Source organism: Theropithecus gelada, chromosome 5 (assembly GCF_003255815.1).
Source record: "Theropithecus gelada isolate Dixy chromosome 5, Tgel_1.0, whole genome shotgun sequence".
Classification (NCBI taxonomy): domain Eukaryota; kingdom Metazoa; phylum Chordata; class Mammalia; order Primates; family Cercopithecidae; genus Theropithecus; species Theropithecus gelada.
In genome coordinates, this window is record NC_037672.1 from 40,561,795 (window position 1) to 40,583,753 (window position 21,959).

Here is a 21,959-nt window from a genome sequence, read left to right on the forward strand (position 1 = left end):
GTACATGTCAGGAACTTTGCTATACTCTGGGGTAGAGACCATCCTGGGCTATACCCTCACCTTGCCTTTGGAGTGAGAAAGGAAAGGGAGTGAGTTGCAAGGATGTCTTTAGAGTAAGAGGCCCTGGGAAGGTAGCAAGCTCAGGTCTTACCATAGCCCTTGGGGAATGTTTTTATACACAGGGCAAGCCCACAAATCAATGAAATGAGAAACCACTGGCCCATGAACAAGGAGGGTTTAATGTATGGAAGTTACATAAACAGTGGTATAAATCCATATATTAATATTAGTCTAGTACAAAATAGACTCTTTGAGGAACTTTATGTTATGTCTGTCTGTTGAATTGAGACTCATGCACTACTTGCCAATTAGCCAGAAATGGTGACTTTCCATCAGTAGCACCTGAGGATTTACCTCATGACTTTGCGGTGGTCATCTCAGAGGTGACAACCATTTTTCCTTGAATTTTGTGGAATAGATTTTTACTAATGAAGTCACAATCCTACCTAGTCGAATTTATCTTTTAGAAATTCAAGAACCTTTTCTCACAAACTTTTTTGGGAAAAATCTCAAACGTACAGAAAAATTCGAAGAAAGGTATGGTGAATAACTGAATACAGGGTCAGCCAGCTACGGCCTATGGGCCAAATCCACCCAATGCCTGCCTTGGTAAATAAAATTTGTTAGAATACAGACACACACGTTTGTTTACATATGATCTGGTTACAACAACAGTGTTGAATTATTTTAACAGAGACCACCATGTGGCCCACAAGGCCTAGAAGATTTACTATCCGACCCTTTATTAAAAAAGTTGACTGATCCTTGATCTAGATTCACTGCTTGTTACTATTTTACTATTTGCTTTATCTCTGTCTTCACAGACAGGCAGACATAGTCGCAACCTCTCTCTCTGTCTCCCTTCCCCCACACGTGTGAACATATATACACATGCATACTTTTTTTTTGAACCATTTGAACATTATGTTACTGACATTATGATAATTCACCCCTAAATAATTCATATGGATGCTTAAAAATAAAGGCAGTCTCTCATATAAATGCAAAATCATAATCACACCTAAAAAATTAACATTCATTCAACAATATCATCCAATGTGCAGTTCATATTTAAATTTGACTTTTACACCCTCACTTAGTTTTTCCTCTGGGATCTGGGGTCTAATCAAAGATCATGCATTGCATTTGGTCATGATGGCTTTGATCGCCAATTTTTGTTTTACATGACATTGACTTTTTTTGAAGAGTGCTTTAAAAACTTCTTGCAAAGATGTATGGGTTTGTTAGCTCCATGATAGTAAGAGCTAAATATATAGCCATTATAGTAAAGCAGTGTCTTGTACTTCTTTTCCCTTGGGATAGAGACACTTTTAGTGTTTGGCTTCCAAAGTTAACACACTAAGATGTGGGCTTTGCTGGAAATTGTAAATGTGGAAAAATCTCAGTGTGAACAGCAAGGCAGATGAGAATTCACAGGATGCATTTTATGTAATTGAAGGCACAGCCCTTCTCGCTTGCTCCAGTGGCTGTCCTTGCTAGCTCTTGGCTGGGTGGCTCTTCCTTCTGGCTTTTCTTCTGCCTAGGGCCTGGCTCCCCTCCAGCATCATTAGGTTGTAGCAAGAAGCTGGAAACAGACCTGCAGTTATTTAAATCTTCTAGCCCAAATTGTTTGGGCTGGCTGGCAGCACAAAGCTTTTGTGTTTGCAGGCTGCGTGCTGAACATAGCATGGTGTTCAAGGGCGGGTCTGTGCGTCTGCAATGCACATAGGAGGAGCACCCTGTTGAGAATCTGTGGGGGTCACAGTCATGCACCTCTTAGGGGACTATATGCTGGTCACAGGTCTTGTCCTTTATTGTGATGTCAAATGATTCCCAGAGAGTGTCAACACTTCCTTTGCTTTCCTCTGGGCAGAAAGCACTCAGAGCTTAAAGACCAATCAGTGGATACTTGCACTCTCAAGGGAAGACTCACCTGGCTCTGTACTAGTCACTCTTTGGTTTGGAGTTGCCTCATTGGGTAGTTAAAGGGTTTGTTTACTGTTCCTGAATGGTAGAATTGTACGTGAGAGGTGCATATGTTTTTGAATGTGGTATCCTCAAGATTGTTCAAGGCTAGGGTCAGTGGAGAATTTGAGAGTCACAGAGCCAAGTAAGTTAAGAGAGTGCATATTTATGTGTGTTTGTTTGCTGGTGGGCGGCAAGGAGGAAGAAGAACATCATAGAGAAAGAGAAGAGACAAGAAGAAAAAAGCTAAAATGGAAATTTCAGGAAGGCTGAATTCAGAATAAGGCACCTGGAAACTTGGAGAGGTGGGAAAAAGAATTGGCACTTTTCAGACTTAGATTTTTAACATCTGGGGAAACTTTTCCCCCCGCCCCCCACCTGTGTGGAGTTAATTGGGAGTTGGATTTAGTAGCAGGGTGACTGGTATGGTGTATAACCTCTCTGTGCCTCAACTACTCCTCTAGAAAATGGAGACAATAACAGTGACTGCTGTGTATGGCTGTTTTGAAAATAAACGAAATAATCCATATACATCCTCAGAACAGACCAGGTAGATAGATGGCAAATGCTTGAAGAGTGTAAGCTACAAACGTTTAGTTTATATTAATAAGTGCCCCATTGGTGAATATATATGGTGAATTATATTTACCATAATGGTCTGATATCTGAAGCCTTCACCTATCTTTAACCTATTTTCTTAACAATAATGAGTAAATTTTTTAAAGCCTTTTAAAAAAGAATTCGCCAACTGCGCATGGTGACTCATGCCTATAATCCCAGCACTTTGCAGGGCCAAGGTGGGCAGATCACTTGAGCTCGAGACCAGCCTAGCCAACATGGTGAAACTTCATCTCTACTAAAAATACAGAAATTAGCCAGGCATGGTGGTTCATGCCTGTGGTCCCAGCTACTCAGGAGGCTGAGGCAGGAGAATCACTTGAACCTAGGAGGTGGAGGCTGAAGTGAGCCGAGATTGCATACTACACTCCAGCCTGGGTGACACAGTCGGACTCCATCTCAAAAGAAAAGAAAGAAAGAAAGAAAAAGAAATTCACTGGCAAACTTTTGATTCTCATATTGACAAAATATTTTTCCACTTTTTAGCAATAGTTTATTGTACTAACTTTTTATCTCCATATGTGCTCATAAATATTCCAATAATAACAAAGTAGGTGACTTTTATTCCTTCTTCTTTTTCTAACCAATCATTTACATGTAAGCATACCAAGTGAACATCCACATGTACTTATTCCACTGGCAATAAGAAAAGCAAAATTCCAGGGAGAAGATTTTGCTGTCTCTGGAAAATGATGTGACCCAAATTGGAAGTCTGAGTACTGAGTAAAGACAAGTGTGGAAGCAAGTAAGACTGGCGTGGTTGGCATAGCTAAAATCAGTAATACATTGATATGTCTTGTGATAACACAGTTAACTAGAAAAAAAGGTGGAAAACAGTTTATTTCAAGTAACTGAAATATTGGGACAAAATAAGTATTTTGAAAAGAAAGATGTTGTATTTAAATTAAGTAACAGAATGATCAATGCACAACTAGAAAATTTGGGTCTGTTAGAAAGGACTCTGTATCACCACTTTTTTCATTCCTTGCCTTCTTTCCTTTTCTTTTCTACCTAGGACAGGGTCGATCAATGAAGCATATATGCCAGAGAAAGTAGAAAACTGTAAAACTCAGGGGATGGGAGGGAACTCTTACATTTGATAATTTAAAAATGTGGAAAGTGACTGAAGGAGACACTGGTGAGGGTATAGGTGACTTCAGACTTGATCTGAGCAGCTAGCTCACTGTCAGCCTCTGAGAGTTCTTGTGAACGATGGCATCTCTTGCCTGCTGAAAAAGACCGAGGCTTTACCCAAAAAGAAAACATCCTGGGATGAAGGCACCCTCATTGGGGGAAAATAAGGTTGTAGTAACTCCTCATTGGTCTCCCTGTCTCCCATCTTGTTCCTTTGAATATTTTCTGCATACCATCTACCTCCCACCAACCCCACCTGCAACAATCTCCTTCCACCATAGATCTAGGCTTTCACTTCTCAGATACAGCCCCCTGTGACATTCTGCAACTTGCCTTCCATGGCCTTCGAGGCCTATATGATCAGCCTCTACCTGCATAGCCTCATCTTCCTTTGGTGCTGGCCTCAGATTTTTATGCTTGAATTCTTCACATAAGACATGTTGTTTTGGACCTCCATCCTTTGGGGGCTGTGTGATCTTGGACAGTTTGATAAATTGTTCTGTGCCTTAGATCACTCATCTGTCAAAATTGTTCATAAAGTTGTACACGAATTAAATGCGTGAATATATGTAAAGTTCTTGGAATAATGCATGGTGAATAATAAGGGCGATGGAAAGGTTAGCAACTTATTGCTGTTGTTATTTTGAACCTGGATGTATTAATTTTTTATTACTGCATAAACCTAATGTGTTTCCCCTTTGGTTATCTCTCATTTTCTGAATGTCAGAAGTCTGGATATGGTGTAACTGGGTTTTTAGCTCAGGGTCCCACAGGACTGAAATCAAAGTATTAGTGCGGGCTGAGATCCTATCTGAACATCTTCCAAGCTTCTTCCAAGCTCATGTGGTTATTAACATAATTCATCCCCTTGCAGCTGTAGAATTCATGGCCGGCATGAATTCTGACCTCACCTTCTTCTAAGAGATTCCCTGATTAGGTCAGGCCCAATCAGATAATCTTTCTTTTGATTAACTCCAAGTCAACTTGCTAGTGATATATCACAGAGTGATAGCCCATCATATTCACAGACTTCACTTGCACTCAAGAAGAGGTGTGTACATTGTGGGCAGGACTCTTGGGGGTTATCTTAGAATCCGGACTACAAACTGGGTAACTGGGAAATATCTTTTCTGTTCACTCAGTTGAATTGCACGTGGGTGAATATATGATTCTGTAATCACCATCATTTCAGATTTTTGTAGCATCTTTCTCACAGCATTCAGATGGATTCACATCAGTCTGGCTTCTGGAGCCAACATTCCCTACCCTGTAGTTTTCACTAACCGACGGGGTCAGTTACCACCTTCAAAAGTCTTTTAGGAAGAGGACAGTTAGAGACTTGTAACTGATAAACCTCTTGACTAATATCCTGGAGTTCCAAAAGGATGACCCACAATTTGCAGTCCCTTTCAGAACCATTTGTTTGTACTTAATGACTTAAAATAGATGGAGACTGACCCCTCCTTAATTGTCAATGGTGCCTGCCAATTCAGAGTAAATTTGTATCTGCTAGAGAAAATTTCACTTTCTTTTGACAGTCTTTTGCATTAGTCTTTTAAAAGCTTTCCCTGTCCTTTTTTTCTCATTTCAATTAAGTCTACATTTTTTTTCTTGCATTTAACCCAGTTTATAATCCACAAAGAGGTATTCCTAGTCAACACCCATAAAGGTATTACTAGTCAAAAACCCATAAAGATGTATATACAACAAGACAGGGACAAAGAAGCAATAAGGAATACCTGTTTTTGAGTACAGTTCCCCCTAACAATGTTAAGTTTTCCTTTTCTTGTTTTTTTTTTTTGTTGTTGTTTGTTTGTTTTTGTTTTTGTTTTGAGACAGAGTCTCGCTCTGTTGCCCAGGCTGGAGTGCAGTGGCGCGATCTCGGCTCACTGCAAGCTCTTCCTCCCGGGTTCATGCCATTCTCCTGTCTCAGCCTCCCGAGTAGCTGGGACTACAGGCCCTGCCACCACGCCCAGCTAATTTTTGTATGTTTGGTAGAGACGGGGTTTCACCATGTTAGCCAGGATGGTCTCGATCTCCTGACCTCATGGATCCACCCGCCTCAGCCTCCCAAAGTGCTGGGATTACAGGCGTGAGCCACTGCACCTGGCCTAAGTTTTCCTTTTAATGGCATTTTACTTGTAGTTTTATACAAATGTGTCAAGCTAAAGGGAAAAATGAATCTGGCATGGCTGTGGGTTTGGAGGTTTGAAGTGTCTGTTTATCTGGCATTTCCTAACAAAGTATGATTTGTTATGCAAGCTATGATTTAGACCTGACCATAGCTGCCTTAGTGACCAGTATCCCTACAGCAACTTGGGAGGGGCTGGTTCATAAAGATAATCTAAGATAATATAGACTTGGATTTCTTTTTTTTCCTTCTAGGACAATATTATCTTATTCTTGAGAGGTTGTAAAGAGCTTGGCCTTAAAGAATCTCAACTTTTTGACCCAAGTGACCTCCAGGATACATCCAACAGAGTAACAGTCAAGTAAGTAAAGCATGATTTATATTTAAGGGAGACTCCTTTATAGTTTGATTTGCAATTTTGTGATGATGTTGTAAGTTCTAAGAGACAGAGAATTGGTTATGCTTAATAAAATAAAAATGTGAAGGTAAAAATCAACTTTCGAAACAACTCACACTGGCTTTCCCTCTGTGCATAGCTTTCATTCTAATCATAATTTTTTTGAATGCAAAAATCTTGCATATAGAGTTTGAATTTTGAAGAGAAGGAGAAAAATGTTAAATAAAGCTTAACAGAGAGGCAAGAAACAAATAGGCACAGAATCAGTGTGTTAGACAGAAACTTTTATTGGCGCCAATTGAGCATTTGAATAGGCTCTTGGAAGGTAAACAGATCTGAACTCTGCTATGCAAGGAAGGCATTAGATTTTGGAGAACTCACTTCTTCATTTACAATTGTAACTGTCTTCTCATATGTGTCAGTGATCAAGTTCTTTGAAGATGGATCATTGGCACTTTGACTATATCTACTTAGTGAGCCCTGTTTGGGCCAAATAAGTCTTGGAGCAGAGTGTCACAATAAAAGAGACAGCAATGTACTTCGTGTAAAGAAATAGCTTGTGACCAGGGTATGAGATGGCAGAGATAACTTTCCTGTAGTTTAGAAGTTCTTTAGATCCTGCTGATTTCATATAAAACATTTTCCACTTTAGCCAAACAGTGTTTGACATGGATATGCCTGAATAATAAACATAGTTTCATAGATGGGGTCTGTGAATTAGTAACTTTTCTTCTTTTGATTGTTTTTGGAGTCATTTTATCATGAAAGAACAGAAAAGGGAGAGAAGCCAAAATTCAGAGCTGTTAATTATATACTATTTGCTTGATTTTATACTATTTGCTTGATTTTTATACTATTCGATTTATACTATTTGCTTGATTTTTATGCTATTTGGTTTTATACTATTTGCTTGATTTTTTATACTATTTGATTTTATACTATTTGCTAGATTTTTTTATTTTTTAAAAAGGATGAGGAAAAATAGGAAAAAAGTGACTACTGGATAAAATAAAATTTGGATTTTATATTGGATTTTATGATTCATGACTGGGAATATGGGGGAATCAGTGGTGATCTATTATCTAAAATTACTTTTCTGTTGTCAATGTGCCATTCTTTAAAACTTCTCTGGGAAAAATTTTAGCTAAGCGAAAAAATAACAGAGTAAAATTTAGGATATTTGAATATGGAAACCACACTAAACCTCATCTTGGTCATCACATGCCCCATTTATTATTGTACTTAAATCTATCCTCTATAAACCATTGTTCACTTTCGGAAATTGTTTTAGGTTCTGCCTCATCTCCCATTCATAGTTTCACCTGGGTGGCAAGTGACCAGAAACTATAGTAACTGTGCAGCTTCATAGGTAATAATTAGTCACACACACATTGCTTGGAGGGTGAAGGAAAGGTCACTTTGAAAGTGTCTGCTGCTGCATTCATTTTTTTTTTTTAGAGCCACTTTAAATCAATATGTTACTAAACCAGAATTCTGAACCTGATTGGTTTTAAAAATTCAGAACTCGTATCACCTCTATTGCTTATCTACAAAAAACTGGGCATCAGGAAAATGAGGATCTAGCCCTAGGTCTGCTGCTCACTAGATCTGAAGCCCTAGTTAAGCTCCCTTCTTCAGCAGGCCCCATGTATTCATCTAAAAATGGAAACTGGACAGAATATTCCATCTGGTATGATTCTAGGTACAGCTTGCTCAGTGCAGATATGGGAAGATGGAACAACCAACTTGTAAAGAAAGAAACTTTAAATCAAGGTGTGGAAAGAAACCTAAAGGGGAAAATGTCACTTAGGCAAATGATACATGGATACAGTCCCTTCTTAGTTACTGTACCATCTTTTTGTTTTCCTGTCCATTTCTCCTTCTTTTTTTTCTGTCTCCTTTTCTTCCTTCTGCATTCTCTCCCTTTTTAATCCTGTCTTTCTTTCCATCTATCTCTCCTTTTGTATGTCTTCTCTTCATTTTCTTTTTAATGTTTCCTTCACTTGACTACTCTTATTTTCTTTAGGCAATACTTTGCCATCACATTCCCCCATGACCCTGGCATTTTTCATTCATTCATTCAACAAATGTTTGCTGAGCAGCTTCTATGTGTTAGATACTTTTCATCACTGGAGAAATAGAATGAACTCAGATAGCCAAGGTCTTCTGCTCATGTGGAGTTTACAGTCCAGTGTCAAGAAACGAGAAGCAAAGAAGTAAACAAAGAAGATCATTGCAGGAAGTGATAAGTGCTGAGAAGAAAATAAAATGGAGTAATAAGCAAAAGACAGTGGCCAGTCCAGAGGTGGCTGAGGGTGGCTTCTCTGAAGTGCTGGCATTTCAACTGAGCAATAACTGAGGGCTGAGACACACATGGGAAGGAAGAACAGGCTGTGGGAAGATCTGTAGGGCATTCAGGACAGAGAAAGAGCAGGTACAAAGGCTGGGGAAGAGGAAGAACGACAAGCTTCATGTTTAAAAGAAAGAAAAGTAACTGGTGCGGTTGAAGGATAATGTGTAAGGACGTGTGTGGTGGGCGTGGCAGTCCACAAGCGGGGTGGGATGTTGAGCTCAGAATCATTATAGAGAAAAAACATTTTACTGTATGAGTATTTCAAAGAACATAAAGAATTTTAGCTTAAAATGATTCTATAAATTCACTTACAGTACTTAGAAAGTTGTTTATAGTTTTAGTAAGGAATAGAGTATGGAATAAACTATTGGATTTCATGTATTTTTGATAGGTGATGCTGGTTTAATTTGGCACTGTACAGGGAATGCTTGTAACATATGCAGATTTTGTAAACTAAGGTAGTTAAAGTAGAACTGCTATATTTCTCTGTTGTCCCTCTGAGAGTTGAGCAGCACATCCGTAGACACAGAGAGGAGCACCCCATTGCCACCAATTACTAGCGGAAGCAGTAAGGTATAGGGATAGATCCTACAGAGGAACTTTGGATGGTTTTCTGGAAGTTGTGTTTTAGAAAATACTCTTTCGTTTAGCTTTCATGATAGGCAGTTTTTCTTGTGTGTGGTTTTTTTTTTTTTTTTTTTTTTGTTTCTTTAGAAAAAAAAAAAAAAAAAAAAAGGAAAAGCCTGCAAGTGATTACTGCATGTGTAATTTAGTGAACTCTACCTGTAATGGATGCCAGACAATCTTGATGGGAAATGAAAGTATAATCTAGACAGGCACACAGCAAGTATCATTCCAGGGAATCAAAGCAACTGGATGAAAACGTACACAGGCTCTGGATTGCTCCCGAGTGTCTCTGTCAAAATTTGGAAATATTTCCACAAAATAGGTGGGAGTCATTCAACAAATATTTTGTGAGCTTCTGTGTACCAAGCACAATTTTTAGCACTGGGTTACAGTCTCAATGAACTTTTATCATCAATGCAGAAAAAGCTCTATGTTCCCTATTCTTAATTTGTTTTCCATAAAAGTTTCAAATCTTTTATAGATTTTTAAAAATCTGGTTTCTTTCTTAAATTAAAAAAACCCTAGCAGATTGGGAGGCCAAGGCGGGCAGATCACGAGGTCAGGAGATGGAGACCATCCTGGCCAACATGGTGAAACCCCATTTCTACTAAAAATACAAAAATTAGCTAGGCGTGGTGGTGCGTGCCTGTAGTCCCAACTATTTGGGAGGCTGAGGCAGGAGAATCACTTGAACCCGGGAGGTATAGGTTGCAGTGAGCCGAGATCGCACTACTATACTCCAGCCTGGTGACAGAGCGAGGCTCAGTCTCAAAAAACAAAAACAAAAACATAAAACAACAAAAAACCCTACCAGATATCCAAGCAGGTAAGGTCATCCCATTTTTTTCCCCTGTTAGAAACAGAAACATGAAAACATTTTTTAAATCAGATCCAAACTGGACTAATGCTTTCAATCTAAGTCCTTGTTGATGGTTTATTTCCATGGTATACTACTTGCTTTCTATTTCTTCAAATTTCAAAGGACTTAAAATGGTCCATTTATTCATTAATATGTACTTTAGGTCAATATATGCTGCAGTGAAGTAATCAGGGTCTAAATACTTTAAGGAATTCTTGACTGGTTTATGTGATAGACTTATACTCCTTTCCCCCTCACTGAAGTTACTGTGGAAAAAAGAAGTGCAGTTTGTTTTTTCTAGTGTTTATTTGTTGACGTGTTAAAAAAAAAACTTTGAAATAATTTTGCAGGAACTCTTCTATTTCATTGTATGAATATTTCGAAGTAGCTTTTCTGTTTATAGTTAGAGAGTAAACATGGGTGCATATTTGAGCATGCATGTGTGTATATTTGAACATAACAAGCATATTTTCCTGCTTATGGCTTATTCCCAATGCTAATTTATATCCAGAGCAGAAAAGAACAAATATTTGGATAGGATTGCTTCTTGTACACATATTTTCAGGTCTGTCTAATTAAGTAAGGTTTCAGACCTGTGTTAAAAATACTTGCATTGAGATTTTGGATGTGCAATCGGATTTCAGTTTGACAGTGGTCTATGATCAAGGCAGAATCTTCAATGGTTAATCTTTGAGAATACAACTATGAACAGTCCTAGTTCTAATTGGACTTTTTCTATTTCCAGACTTTATAAAGCATCATCTTTTTTTTTTTTTTTTTTTTTTCTGAGATGGAGTCTCGCTCTGTCGCCCAGGCAGGAGTGCAGTGGTGCGATCTCTCCTCACCACAAGCTCTGCCCCCCGGATTCACACCATTCTCCTGCCTCAGCCTCCCAAGTAGCTGGGACTACAGGCGTGTGCCACCATGCCTGGCTAGGTTTTTTTTTTTTTTTTTTTTTTTTTTGTATTTTTAGTAGAGTTGGGGTTTCACTGTGTTAGCCAGGATGATCTCGATCTCCTGACTTTATGATCTGCCCACCTCGGCCTCCCAAAGTGCTGGGATTACAGGTGTGAGCCACCGTGCCCAGTCAAGCATCATCTTTTTATACTGTACTGTGGAACTTTAATCCCACTTTGTCCTTCTACATTTTGTTTTCTAAGTAATTTTATTCAGTGCCCGAAATCACAAAACTTAAACCTTAAAAAATAATACATTCTTCTGATCTCATTGTATATGTTAGCTTCGAGTACATCTTAGTGGCATTTAAGGAAAGATCACAATTTAGAATCTGCTATTCTGACAATATTTTCTTTTCCCTTTCCTTGACTAGGAGCCTTGATTATAGTAGGAAGCTGAAAAATGTAAGTGTTTTAACTTCCAAACTTGTATCTTTGATGGTTCAAGTGTAAAATTTAGCTAAATTCAATGCTTCTCATATGCCTTGCCAGAAGAAGTCCTTAGAAAGAAGTATATGTGTATTTCATAGAATAATTAATGACCATGATAGAAATAAAAATAGTAAATTGTGTATGTGTTGGGCTGGGGTGGTGGTGGTTCTCTTTATTTAGATAAGTGCTCAATCCAGAAATAAACAAGTGAAAGCTTGTGCTCTGTTTATGCTCTGTTTATGATTCAGTTTCTTAAACACCAAACGATCAGGCTCAATACTAACATTAGCCCCTTTCCATTTGTAGGCACAGATAGGATTATTAAATTAAGCAGTTTGGCAAATTGTTGTAGGGTAAGATCTGCATAATATGAATAGTGTTGACTGCCATGAGTCTATACTCTGTGTATTTTGTCCTCCTTTTAATCTTTTGCATTTTTATTAGTACTTGCCAAAATGAACTTTTTGTAGATCTTATTTTCAAAAGGCAAGTATGTTAGTGCTGTTTTATTTTCAGTTTAGATTGAGGAATGAAAGAAGTTACATTCTGCCTCTAAAATTTTAAAATTGGCTGAAATCTCTTTTTAAAAAAATCTCCCCAGGTGCTATCATATTTGATTGACATCTTTTTCCTCCTCTGTAAAACTAGAGGTATATGCCATTTTCATCATAAAATTTTAAACAAATCAGAAAACTTTTAACCTAAAACACAAGTCTTTTTTCCATTCCCCCATTATACCTTTTAAGATAGCCTCATACTCTCAGCACACATTAGTTATTTTATGGTCCTAGTTAATGTCCTGACATTTGAATCTCTGGAAATTTATTTGTAAGCAATCAGTTCAAAAAGATGTTCTGGAAGTTTTGAGGGGCTCATGAAGTAAAATTTTCCCACAGAGGTAGAAAATGGAATCACCTCTTAGCATCAATGCGCATAACCATATTTTGGGTCTGTCGCCAGCTGGATTCATGTAACTATATCATGTTGTCCAAAGCATTTTCTGGCCTACCAAGTAGAAGGAGGCACAATAAGTACTTCCCATCCTGGCTGAAGCAATAAGACAGAATGTGAAAAGAAAGTACTCCTCTTAGCTTCTACATGGGCCTCAGTTCCCTGTAATTCAGTGTGAAGGAGCTCATCTTCAGCTGACTCTGCTGGGTTTCATGGGAAGTGAACGTGAGGAGGATTTGCTTTTGTGGACAGTTTCTTTGGAAATACAAAACAAAATTAACTTGGGACTGTAGCTTCAGACCATTGAATACTCATAGACATTCTTAAATATCCAAGGTGGTTTAATTGGTAGCAAGCCTTGTCAAGGCTCAAAATTTCCCATCTCAGATTAATGGGAATCTAACTATACCCCCAGAGCTAGGTATCTGCAGATCACATTCTTCATGACACTGCTTTCTTTCTACTTTAATTAGATATATTATGTTGATCCTGTGCTTGGAAACACTAATTAACCTTTATCACTTGTTTGGGATCTTTTTTTTGCCATTGACCTTAGCAGAACCTCTGTGCCCACAGGTAGAAATTATGGGCCTTCAAAAGCACCTTTCTCAAAAGGAATTTGACAGTCTCTTTCATTGCTTCTCTGGATAAAGATTCCAAAGCATTTTTGAAAAATTTTGCTGCCTAATTGTGAAACTTTCACTACATAAAAATAATGTTGGTGGATTTATTTTTCCTTCTTGCTGACTTAGAGATCATTTCCTTACAACCTAACTTTTCCTAACATTGGAGTCGTTTTAACTACTGAACCATGTTTGTGTTGACTGACATGGCATTGGGTTCTTATTAAAGTGATTTTACATTTAATGAATACCTCATGGGTGGTGGTTTTTTAAAATCAGTGTAAATCAGCTCTTTCCTTCCTGCCTTCCTGTTAGTGGTGCATTATTGACTCCTTAGTTTCAACGTCATTCTTGAGGGAAAAATCTGCTCTTGTGCGTTTTGTTCCACAGGTATTAGTTACCATTTACTGGCTGGGAAAAGCAGCGAATAGCTGCACATCCTACAGCGGAACGACACTGAACCTGAAGGAGTTTGAAGGATTGTTGACTCAGATGCGAAAGGTAACTTGGCTTTTCTTCTTTATCCCTGAGCAGTAGACAAGGTGGGAAAGCTACACATTTGCTTGTTTTTAAGATTACTGGAGTACTGGGTTGTGGAATGGTATGGGCCAAAGATAGGCACTCAAGGAAATGATCACTTGTCTTACCAATGACGTCGTTGCCTCACACATCTCACACCCACCTGCGCTTTCATACCCTTCACAGAACAGGAGTTCTGAGCTCCTTCCAACTTTTTAATTCCAAAAGAGCAAATTCAGTCTGACAGTATATGCCTTTGTATGCCAAGAAGCTCAGTGCTTGTTTTCTTGGGGAAATAATGCTTGAATTAAACAATGCAGTATTATGCAAAAATGAAGACTCGCTCTGCACTTTTGTCCTAAAGGACATTTTGCTTACCCACTGGGGCCTTGGTGTGGGTGAAGTAACAAGAGCCAAGCTCTTACCTTGGCATACACTCTGGACAAGCCGGGATACTTTAAATGCATTCTCCTCTAGCATGTGCATGTGATGGTCACTGTTTTTGAATGACATAGGAATTTGGAAAACATTTCATACATTGTTAAAAGCCTCATTTGTTTCTTTGAGTATAGAAAAGACTGACCTAAGGTAGGGATTTGTCAAGGAAACAGTTGGATGTTTCATGTGTACTTGCCTGAGGGTTTCATGTGAAGGTCCAGCAATATATGTAACTCATACAAATAGCTAGTACATAGTATTACCCAAGAGAGGCCCTCCCAACCCGCCTTAGTGAGCAGGTAAGGCTTATTTATAATCGACTGCCATGCACTTTTTCTATTTTTTTATTTTTTTGAGATGGAGTATTGCTGTCACCCCGCCTGGAGTGCAGTGGCGCAATCTTGGCTCACTGCAACATCTGCCTCCCAGGTTCAAGATTCCCTCAGCCTCCCAAGTAGCTGGGATTACAGGCAGCTCCCACTAAGCCTGGCTAATTTTTGTATTTTTTGTGGAGACAGGGTTTCACCATGTTGGTCAGGCTGGTGTTGAACTCCTGACCTCAGGTGATCCACCCACCTCGGCCTCCCAAAGTGCTGAGATTACAAGTGTGAGCCACCACACCCGGCCCCTCCAGGCATTTTGGATAAAGTCCACATTAGAGGACAAATAATTGAGGCCTTACTCGTCCTCATTTCTCTAGCATGCAAAATAAGTGGACTAGAAACATTCAGTTCCTTGCAATTTTTCTTTTAATATTGAAAGCAAGAATTGGTTCCAATTTTCTAAACATTTATTTTCCTTTCCTTAAATTAAAGCTAATGGTCCTGATAGTTCTTCACATTTGGCTAAGGCCAGTATGGCTCATGTATTTATAAATGGACAAAGCTTTCATATTGGTCATAACGCACATACACAAAGTATTTTAAGCTGAATTCCTTTAAAAATAAAATAAACACACATACACAATGAAGCACAACTCATTGCTTCTCAGTCTCACCTCTTATTTGTCCTTTAATTTCTCATCTAACATCCAGTCTGGATTTGAGAAGTCTAAATGTTTATTGTTTTTATATTAAATTTGGACTTGAATAATAATAGATGGGTCATCAAGCTCTGTCTCACAGTTCCCCTGCTAGATTCTGTTGGAATCTGATTTATTCTCATGATTGACATTTCTTACTACTAGTCCAGCTCCTGTAGAATCTGAGAAGCTATTGGTTTCTTCAGCTCTCCTAGCTTCTCTTTCTACAGTTAGTTGCTTTAACTGCTGTAAAATGACCTGTTGTTAACAGCTGTTACCGTTTATGTTGAATGTCGATAACATCACAGGACATGATGGAGTAAGTAGTATCCCGGGATACATGACTCTTAGCAAAAATGGCCAGCCATGATACTGCTATATCTCCATCTAGAGAGAAAATGACTTGAACTTCACTGATCTATCCAAGCACCTGGAAGTACTAGTTTTATAGGTAATATATATAATCTCATTTTGTCAGTTAGGATCGGGTTCAGCTGGGAAATGCAAAAGCCTCAAAACAACAGATAAAATAAGATAACAATTTTATTTCTAATTCACTTAAACGAGACGTGGACATAAGCAGTCCAGGGCTGATGTGGGGTTCCATGTCTTTTCACCAACAGAAGGCCCAAGCTTCTTTGTCTTTTTGTACCGACATTCTCAACCCATGGCTCTTCCCCTGCTGATCCAAGATGCCTCTTCAGGCTTTAGCGATCGCATCCACATTTAGCCAAGAGAAAGGAGGAATGGCGGGGAGAAGATTCCACGCTCTCCCTTTAAACACATCTCTGGGAAATTACACACTACACACATACTTACATCTTACAGACTTGAACTTGGTCATGCACCCATACCTAGCTGCAAGCAAAGACTTGGGAAAAGTAGACTTTATTTCAGCTAAAAACTGTAGGCATTTTTATTAGGAGAGCAGATATTGAGGGACAGCTGTATTCTCTTCTGCACATATGCAGGCTGAATAAATTCTTTTCTTTCACAAAGGAGATTATCCACAAATTTTTATATTCATTTTTCTACTGGGTGAAATGTGCGTAAAAATGATACAATAGGGTGTAACTTGTTAAGTTCAGTAGTGAAGGTGACCCAGGTAGAGCCCTTGGCATAAAGTCTGGCATGTAGTAGGTATTCATAGATTGCTGCTATTGCTGTATTTTTTTAAAAAGGAACTCTGAAGTCAGAGTGACAGTGGCCTTTCACTGAGACTGGATATGTCAGAAAAGTCCTTCCAAAGGAAGTGGCACTTCAGCTGAACAAAAAGGATTTACTACAAGAATATTAAGATTGAAGGGACACCCATGGGGACTAGGGTGACCCTAGAGATTTCGGGATCTTTCTCTCATCTCTTATCTCTCCTTAAACTCATTCTTTCTTCCTATAGGCAAACATTCCCTTATAACAGGGAGCGTGGCCGATATCATCCCCAGGACTACTTGCTTCTAGCTCGTTGCCCAGAAAAGCAAGGGAATTCTTTCCCCTGGCCCCAGGTGTAAAATTCCTAGTAATGTACCCTGACCCTGTGTGGGCCTTATTCCTAAAGCAGTCACTGTGATCAGGGGCAAGTGATACCATGACTGGCCCAGGCTATTCCTGTTTCAGGGGGTGAGGGGTATTACAGGAAGAAAGGGAAAAGGGGAGGGAGCATGGTGGGCAAGCAGATGCAAGATTTCTGCCTAAAAGAGCAACCATCTCAATTTCTAGTCCCTCAACCCACCTTATGTTTTTTTATGATACTTATCATCCAACTTTGTATTCATTTGTGTTTTTCTGCGTATTTTTTGTCTTCTCTACTGGAACTTAAGGCCCATGAGGACAGGGTATTTGTTGACTTTCTGGAATGTTTTGGAATAGAAGAGTGCCTGTCACACAGAAGATGCTCAGTAGATATTTGTGGAATGAACAGCTTCCACAACCAGGGAATGGTGGGTGGAGAGTGGCTGAGCAGGCTGGAAAAGTAGAACCCTAAAGCCCTCTAGATCAGGGTGAGCCACCTTACAAATCACAAAGGGAGCAGAAAAATGTTGAGCAGTAAAAAAGAGGCATCTGGAGTTTCTCAGAAACAGTTAAGTCATCCACCAATCCTCGCTGGTTCTTGTTATGTCTGAGAAAGGGGGACAGGAAGAAGATGAGTAAAATAATCCCAAAATTTCATGATGCTAGTAGTTCTCACCCCTTCATTAATATACTTTGACTAGAATAACTCAGTAGCAGTTAGCACAAGGGACTGAGATTCTAGATGAAAAGCAGAAACAATGTTAATTAGAGCCCAAGAAAGGAGAATGTAGATATGCTAATCTCTGTTGGTTTATATCTTCTACTCGCCCTCAGAAGCTTCACTTTAAGAAATGAGATATGGTGACTTGATGGGAACCAATAGAATTGCCCATCCAGCTGATATCCTTATTTTTATTTCTGGCTGAAGAGCCAGCCTGTCACTTCACCCTGAGCTTCCTAGGGATGAGCTTGGCCAAGGACAGCCATGGGTGGCCTGGTTTTCACTGCTTCAACTGGCCATGCCATTCAGCTCCCAGCTCTTGCACTTGGTCCAAGGTTTGATTCTTGGCTTTCTACACAGCCATGAATATAACAGCCTTTCTGTTTTTCCTTCCCATAACTAGCTGTGAGAAAGCAGCTAACGCTCCAAGAGGCATGTTGACGTTCTCCTTTCTTCTCCTGTGGTTTGTAGGGTGAGGGTGGGGAAGACATTTGGGCCTGTGGGGAGCCTTTCTGATATTATTTTCTTGAAAACCCAGTTGTATAATGGCTGCGCCAAGGAGCTTGTAGTTGTGTCATTTCCAGATGTGACCAGCGGTCTGGCTCCCTGAGTGTCTGCCTTCCCTGATGGGAAATTAGGCTCAAGACATCTAGACATGGGATATAAACGAAGAAAGAGAGAGAGGAATATCAGGATGTGTGGAAAGTTGTGTCCTTAGCTACATTTGTAAGTGTTTTATGATTTGTATATATTGAAATTTACCTATTTGAGAGAATCAATTGTACTAATTGTAACTATAGCTAACACTTTCAGAGTACTTGTTCTGTAATAGGCATTTTTCTGACTACTTTCCATGTATGAACACATTTAACCCTCCCAGCAACTCTATGAGATAGGCATTATTATTAGTCCCATTTTACAGATGAGAAAACTGAGGTCTGAAGAAATTAAATAACTTGCCTAAGGTCACACAGCTGGCAAGGGGTAGAGCCAATATTTAAACCCAGCCAGTCAGGATTCGGAGACCATTCTCTTAACCATTACCCTAAACTCCCTCTCTTTTGCGCTAATCATGCTCCATATAACGTTTCAGTCAACAGTGGACAGCATATATACAGTGGTCCTAGAAAATTAAAATGCAGGTTGAGTATCCCTAATCTGAAATCTGAAATGCTCCAAAATACAAAACTTTTGAGCAAAGACATGACTCTGAAAGAAAGTGCTCACTGGAACATTTTTGGATTTTGAATTTTCAGGTTTGGGATGATGCTGAACTGGTAAGTGTAATGCAAATATTTCCAAATCCAAAAAAAGTCAGAAATCCTGAACAGTTTTGGTCCCAAGCATTTGGATAATGGAGACTCAATCTGTAGCACATTTTTACTGTATGTTTTCTATGTTTAGATATGTGTGGATGCACAAATACCATTGTGTTGCAGTTACCTACAGTATTCAGTACAGTCACATGCTGTACAGCTTTGCAGCATAGGAACAATGAGCTGTACATATAACCTAGGTGTGTAGTAGGATCGGCCATCTAGGTTTGTGTGAGTACACACTATGATGTTTGCACAACAGTGAAATCTCCTAATGACATATCCCTGTCATTCAGCAACACACAACTGTATTTATAGTTTTGTGATCTAGTCATAATAGCGTTTAGCTGAGGAACATAATCCAGGTTAGCATCATCTACAGAATAAGGAAGCAGTAAGTGTCTAGTAGTAGAGAAGATGCTGATGCTGGAACTGTAACTGTATCGAAGATGATCAAATATTTTCAGGTATACCATTTGGGATTTGGAGACAGAGTTTTGGGTTGGAATCACAGCTTTGCCACTGACTATGTGATCTCAGTCAAGTTACTTAACCTCTCTGATTCTTATTTTTCTCTTCTGTAAAATAGGGATAATGCTAACCATGTTGTAGGATGAGTGGTTGTGAGGATTAAATAACATAACATGCAAAAAGCATCAAGTATAGCCACAGACACATACTAAGTGATCAATAAAAGTGACCTTTGTTTTTTAGCCATTTGGCCTATTCTCAGTAGGTAAATAATCCAAGATGATTACTTGCGTTTCCAAAGAAATTAAATATGAAACCATATCCAATTTGGGTCTATAATTTTCAGTGAGTCATGAGTTCTTCCTTTTCCAGCTAGTCAGGCCTGGCTTTTGTTCAAGTTCTGGTTAACTTTTGACCTAAGAGTAAGCTACCTTAATTTCCATAACTGGAATTTCTGCCTTCCTCTGGAAGGTCATGCTGGCTCTACTCACCCAGGCCATTTGACAACCTATTCTTCAGGGCATCAATCAGTCCTCAGTCTGGAGGCTGCAGGGTGCTCCTCTCAGTCCTGCCCTTGTCCTTTTGCCCACTCCCTTCTCTTGATGCAAAGCTGTGTGTGTCTTGTAAATTACAGCCACTCTGTCCCCCCCCAAAAGGACCTCCTGCTGCGGAGTATGTCAGAGGCTCTGGATATAATTGATAGAAGCAGCCAGCAAAGGCACTTCCTGCAAAGGCATTGGCTCCCGTGGGCATCCTAGACAGTTTAGACGAGTTTCCAAAACTGCTAACATGAAGAATATTTATTTTTCCTTTCTATTGGGAATGCCGGGGGGGGGGGGACTTTCGCGAGCATCCCAGGAAATCTACAGTGTGGCATTCCAGTCTTTGCGGATGAGAACATGCCTCTCTGCCAGTGTTATCCACAGTCCTAATTTTAAGCGACAGTCTGGACGATATTAAATTGAGGTTTATCTTTGAGTGACCAGAGTTATTTTTGTTTTAGTCAGCCTGGACTATTGTAATTAATGCTAAGACACTGGCAGGAACAAGGCTTTTATTATAATATGAGGGTGAGGATGGCTTTGACTGACCTTTCTTCTGCTGGAGTTTCAGTGTTTTAGTATGTGCTGCTTGTGCTGGAAAGAATTTATAATCACAGGCTGTCAAAGACAGCCATTGTTCTCCCTGCTCTGAACATGTGGGTCAGCCACAAGTGCTTTCAGCTCCCCCAGCGCCAAGAGCTGGCCGAGAGCGAGAGCATGCCTGGATTCTTCTGAGGCATCAGGAAAAGCGTTTTGCATATTTTTCATTGCTTTTTTTTTTTTTTTTTTTTTAACTTTTTGCCTCAGAAAGACAGCTCCCTTTCAGAGCAGGAATTTCCCTTCAAGGTAGCAAGAGATGAATGCGTGCTGCTCAAAGATTTTACACAACTGATTCTGCAGCAAAGACAAATGCTGCCTGTATTTGCCAGATAGCATAAACAGGAGCAAAAGTTGTACAGCTAAACCAGGGGCTCATCCCCAGGACAGACATGCAGTTATGGATTCCGAAAGACAAGTCAAGGTTAAGGTTTTGGTTTTTTGTTTTTGTTTTGGACTATCATTGTACTGTTGTGAATCCAAACTTTGTGATCCTTTCTTCTCATTCTTTCTCTACTTTTTTTTTTTTTTTAAACCTAGGGAATATGAGTTATTTGGGGATTTTTAAAAAAATGTTGTGCATGATTTTCTGATTGGGAAAGTTGCAGCGAAGGAGGCTCGAGGAACAGAGTGATGACTTTTCGATGATGATTGATCCTGTAACTGGTTGCCACAACCTTTCCATTCTGATGTGATATGCAGGGGGTTTTTTTGGAGACCACTGGAGACCCATCTTCCTGATAGTGTAGACTAGAATTATGTCTGTAACCCTTTCATTTTCTTTTTGAACAGGAGACTGATGACATTGAGAGTCCTAAACGCAGTATCCGAGACAGTGGCTACATCGACTGCTGGGATTCCGAGCGCAGCGACTCCCTCTCTCCTCCTCGCCACGGCAGAGATGATTCCTTCGACAGCCTGGATTCCTTTGGCTCCCGCTCTCGGCAGACGCCTTCACCAGATGTAGTCCTCAGGGGAAGCAGCGATGGTAGGTTGGAGTCTTAATAAACTGTCCATCTTGGAATTAAACATTTGCAGGGGCTGCACTGTGGCTGGCAGAGGGATGGGCACTGGGAAAGCAGGCTCCATATTCACCTTGCTGGAACTTAGTAATTCTCTAAACTGGCAGAAAAAAAGAAGTCTTTGAATGTTGTTTTTCATGGTCCTTAGAATTTTGGTTGGCTTTGCCAAGAGTTTATTTGAGCACTGCCTCAGTGAGCATATCTTCTATTGGAAAATGTGTTACCTCATTCCTCCGTCGGTCTCAGTGAATCAAGACACTGTGCAGACCATTAGCTCATAAAGTGTGTTGGAGGTTTATATACTCTGGGCATGAGGAAGGGAAATGTTTGAGTGAGTACCACACTATATAAGTGAAAATGGATCAACTTCCAGTAAACTGGAAATGAACTGCACACACTTTGGAAAGTTCTGAAGCCTGGGATTGTGCAACTTTAATTGGCATGGTTTTTGGCAATCTGTTTGATGCTTATGATACCTGACTGGTATAGCTAGCACGATGCAGGTGGCCGTTAATGTATAGTGCACAACCCAGGCTGCCTGCTTGTTCTGAAGCTGGGATTGATTTAAACCCTGTGGGTTTTATATCACTTGGAAGAAATGATCATTTTTCTTTACAAAAATGTGTAATCATGTAACTTGATATAAACATAATGCCTATTTTTCAGAAGCTGTTTGTCTTACTTATCTTGTACCTTT

The 21,959-nt window shown here is 39.5% G+C and overlaps 1 protein-coding gene across 21 annotated transcripts in view; it reads left to right on the forward strand.

Moving 5' to 3' along the window:
* The window catches only part of LIMCH1 (LIM and calponin homology domains 1), a 349,028-nt gene that overhangs the window by 241,211 nt on the left and 85,858 nt on the right, over positions 1-21,959 (forward strand). For 14 of the 21 annotated variants that reach the window (XM_025385019.1, XM_025385005.1, XM_025385009.1 and 11 more), the window contains 4 exons: positions 6,163-6,269; positions 11,475-11,505; positions 13,497-13,607; positions 21,033-21,228. In XM_025385019.1, coding sequence (XP_025240804.1) covers positions 13,599-13,607; positions 21,033-21,228 — 205 coding nt within the window. In that variant the 5' untranslated portion in view covers positions 6,163-6,269; positions 11,475-11,505; positions 13,497-13,598. Of the gene's footprint in view, positions 1-6,162; positions 6,270-11,474; positions 11,506-13,496; positions 13,608-20,276; positions 20,665-21,032; positions 21,229-21,959 lie in introns of those variants that run through there. The other 7 variants (XM_025385020.1, XM_025385016.1, XM_025385017.1 and 4 more) reach the window with 2 other exon arrangements.